Below are 3,595 nucleotides of genomic sequence, written 5' to 3' on the forward strand. Positions count from 1 at the left end.
GTTGGACCCTGTTTCCACAGCCACAGGACGGGCAGCTCCACGGCCCCAGTTAGTGCCGTCCTCATCTGTGTGGCTGTCCCTCTCAGGTGGAGTTCCTTTGGGCCAAGATGGGGGTGTACTCACATGTGTGCATTCACTCTTGGGCCAGGAGATGGCCTGCATGGTAGGCCAGGAAGGAGGGGCCCTGCCTCCACCCCCTACAGTCCCCCTAACCAGTTGTCATTGAGTTGACTCTGACTCATGGTGATCTCATGTTTGTCAGAGTAGAACTGTGCTCTACAGAGTTTTCAATGGTTGATTTTTCAGAAGTAGATCTCCAGACCTTTCTTCTGAGGCACCTCTGAGTGAACTCAACCTCCAGTCTTTTCCTAACAGCCGAGCACGTTAAATCATTTGCATCACCCCCTGTCCTCCCAGCTCTGTTCCAAGAAGCACATCACCTGAGAAGGGGAAGAAATGGGGTCACAAGTTCAAGGGAGGGCCTGCCAGGGATGGTGAGCCTAGGAGATCCAGTCTGTAAGTAAAACTGGGGGCTCAGAAGCCAGTGACTGTCTAGGAAGATCCCCAGCCCTGCAGGTGCCCCAAGACCCCAGGGTAGAGATCAGCTAGGGTACCTGCACCCCACCTCTGCCTCCACCCCAGCACACAGAGGCCACGGGCCCAGAGCTGCTGAGATGTGCAGTTTAGTCCCTTAAAACTGGGAAGGGCCCAGACTGCCTGACACCCCCCTCTGAGCTGGGGCTACAGTGGGCAAGGCCGGACGCCATACTGGTGCAGGCTAACTCCTGGGACTGCCCAAGGCTTCCCTCCTGGGAGCAGACCCCCTTTTTCTGATGTGGTGGCATCACACCCTGGGGCTACTGGGGTGGCCAAGGGGCAGCAGCTCTCCCTCCCGCCCCCACACCCACAGCGGGCAGTCAGAAACCCTCCCGAGACCCACCTAGTCGCCCAGGCTTCCTCGTCCTTCCTAACACTGGCAATAAACCCTCAACTGTGGCTCACCCTGACCCCCAGCTGCCTGTCTGTCTGGGCCCCTGTGGAAGGGGCTGGGGAGGTCACAAGAACCCAGCTCTGTGGTGGCTCTGGCTTCCTGGGAGGTCTGGGCAAGTCCCTGCCCTCTGTGTCTGTCTCCTCATCAGCCAAGTGATGGCTGTACAGCATCTGTGACTGAGGCCCAGTATCCACTCAGTCCTGACACCATACCTTGTTCCAGGAACTTTAATATTAATTTGTGACATAAAGTTATCCAGCACACGCGCCGTCCCCACTGCGCAGCACCCGTGGAGCAGGCAGGCAGGGCGGGCTCTATCTCATACCCACACTTACACACGCCCTCCTTCCAGCAAATATGGAAACCTGTTCTGTTCAGAAGGACAAGCAGCAGCTGTGGCCTGGGCTCTCGGGGTTTAGGACAGGAACACTCTGTCCTGGGCAAGGCTAGACCCTGGGAGGGTGGGAGACAGTCCTCCGGGAGCTGACTGGCTGGAGACGCTATGCACACAGACCCTGGCCTCGCCCCATCCGCTGGCCCTTGCAACAGGCACGCATGAGACAGGCCACCTGGCCGGAGGAGGAGGGGCCCTGTCACTCCCACACCAGGGCCAGGGTCTCTCTTCAGCCTGGGCTGAGGGCTCTGAAGTCACGAGGGGCAGATGCAGCCCCGGTCATGCCTCATGGGCTGTCTCTGGGAAGAAGAGCTCGCGGCACCGCTGCACTGTGTCCTGTGGGGAGACCACGCTGTGCCCGACGGTCCGGGGGTCGGCGAAGATCTCAAAGTCGTTCCCACCCTGTACAGAGAGGAAGGGCAAGAAGGCACTGGTAGGAGGGAGCCTGAGGAGGTACCCAGGGTTGAGGCCCAACAGCTGCCCCTGATGTGGGGTCCCTCCTCATGCTGGCTCCTGAGGGCTGCCCCCTCCCCACTGCTCCCTTAGAACCACCAGGAAGCTTGCCACCTCACCCTCGCTAGGCTGCCATGACTTGCTGTGTGCCACGCTGTGTGACATGGGGCAATGTCCAGCCCTCTCTGGACCCTTGCCTTCCAATCTGTGTAATGGGGCTGGTGAGCTCTGGCTATTTGCTGTGAGCCTCCCAGGAGAAGTGTTCTGTCACCCTGCGTCCCGGAGTTGACCTCGGGTGATTTTGGGGTTGGGGCTGGGCTGGGCCACACTCACGGGGCTGGTCTCGTTTCCGAAGAAGTGGATGGTGTCGAAGCTGTCCTGGTCCAGGCAGTCCAGGCAGTAGCGCTTGTCCCAGCCCTCAGGGAACACGTCAAAGCTGATCATGCCTCCTGGTGGGGAGGGCAGATGAGGTGGCAGGGGGCAGCTCGTGGGGTGACCTGGGCAAGGCCCCTTTTCTTTCATTCACTCAACAACCCTGGGTGCCCACTTCATGCCAGGCACAGGGGACAGGGCAGACTTGGGACCCTCGCCCTCATGGAAGCTATGACCCAGGTGGGAGAACAGGTGGCAAACAGACAGGACCCCCCAGGGCCTGTAAGTGCTCGGAAGGAAAAACCAGGCGATTCACTGGGGGGGCAGCCCACCCAGCCCACAGGGCAGGGAAGACCTCTCTGAGGAGGTGACGTTGAGCTGAGACCCAAGCCAACCACAGGGATGGCTGGGAATGGAGTTCCAGGCTCGGGAACAGCGAGACCAAAGTCCCAAGGTAGGGTGTGGAGCATCCCAGGAGATGCGCAGGGACGAGACCACGCAGGCCCTAGGGTCCAGGAAGGGCCTCTGGAGGGTTTGAAGAAGGGGTACAATGTGATCTGTTTATCTGTAAGGAGCTCTCTGACCATGGGGGAACGGGCTATAGAGCAGGTGGCAGCTGGGAGACCAGCCACATTGCTGTTAGCTGGAGCCTGGGAGGAGCACACAGTGATCAGATCCCAGACTCTCTGGACATGGCCCTGGGACTCACTAGGAGACTGGACTTGGGAAGGGAATGGAGAACTCGGGTGGACTCGGGATGTTGGCCTGAGCTGGGTGGACAGTGCGGCATTTACTGAGGCGCGGAGGACTGCGGGCAGGGAACATATTGAGTCTCAGCCTACTCTGGGCTCCCAGCTGCCCTGAGGGGTAGGAGGGGTGGCAGCCTGGCCTTGGGAGGGGTGGGCAGTAGGAGGAGGGTGGCCCTGGGTGGGCTCCTGTGCCAGGCTTCTCAGATCGTCTGTGGGTGGACGTACCTCGTGAGAACCTCAGTCCTTTGCCAGCAAACTCTGTCTTCAGGGCTTCCACGAACTTCTCCCGGATCTTCTCCTTCTGCGGGTGGGGAGGAAGTGGACTGAGGCTCAGAGGGCCCTGTGCTGGGCACACAACTCATGTGAGCTCATGGTCTTCCAAATGGATACCATGACCCCTGCTTTACAGATGAGGAAACTGAGGCTCAGAGAAGGGATGCGCCTCGTTCAAGTTCACACAGCTGAAGTGGCAGAGCCAGGGCCTATGTGGGTGTGGATGGGCTATCCTGAAGGAGGCCTTGGAGTAGAGGCACAGGAGGGAGGTCCAGGGGATGGAACTATCTGAGTCCCAAGTCAGAGTCTACCTTAGGGCAGGGTTCAGCCCTGTCAGCTCTGCTGTAACCACAGCAAACTTGG

General features: G+C 59.6%; 1 protein-coding gene across 1 annotated transcript in view; it reads right to left on the bottom strand.

Moving 5' to 3' along the window:
- Positions 1–1,212: 1,212 nt before the first annotated feature.
- Positions 1,213–3,595, bottom strand: part of PMM1 (phosphomannomutase 1) — an 11,244-nt gene continuing 8,861 nt past the window's right edge. Inside the window, exons 6-8 of the mRNA XM_023728918.1 lie at positions 3,185–3,260; positions 2,172–2,287; positions 1,213–1,787 (exon numbers count right to left, since the gene is read on the bottom strand). Of these exons, the coding sequence (XP_023584686.1) occupies positions 1,665–1,787; positions 2,172–2,287; positions 3,185–3,260 (315 nt within the window). The 3' untranslated portion in view covers positions 1,213–1,664. The remainder of the gene's footprint in view (positions 1,788–2,171; positions 2,288–3,184; positions 3,261–3,595) is intronic.

This window comes from Trichechus manatus, unplaced genomic scaffold, assembly GCF_000243295.1.
Source record: "Trichechus manatus latirostris isolate Lorelei unplaced genomic scaffold, TriManLat1.0 scaffold00027, whole genome shotgun sequence".
NCBI lineage: Eukaryota > Metazoa > Chordata > Mammalia > Sirenia > Trichechidae > Trichechus > Trichechus manatus.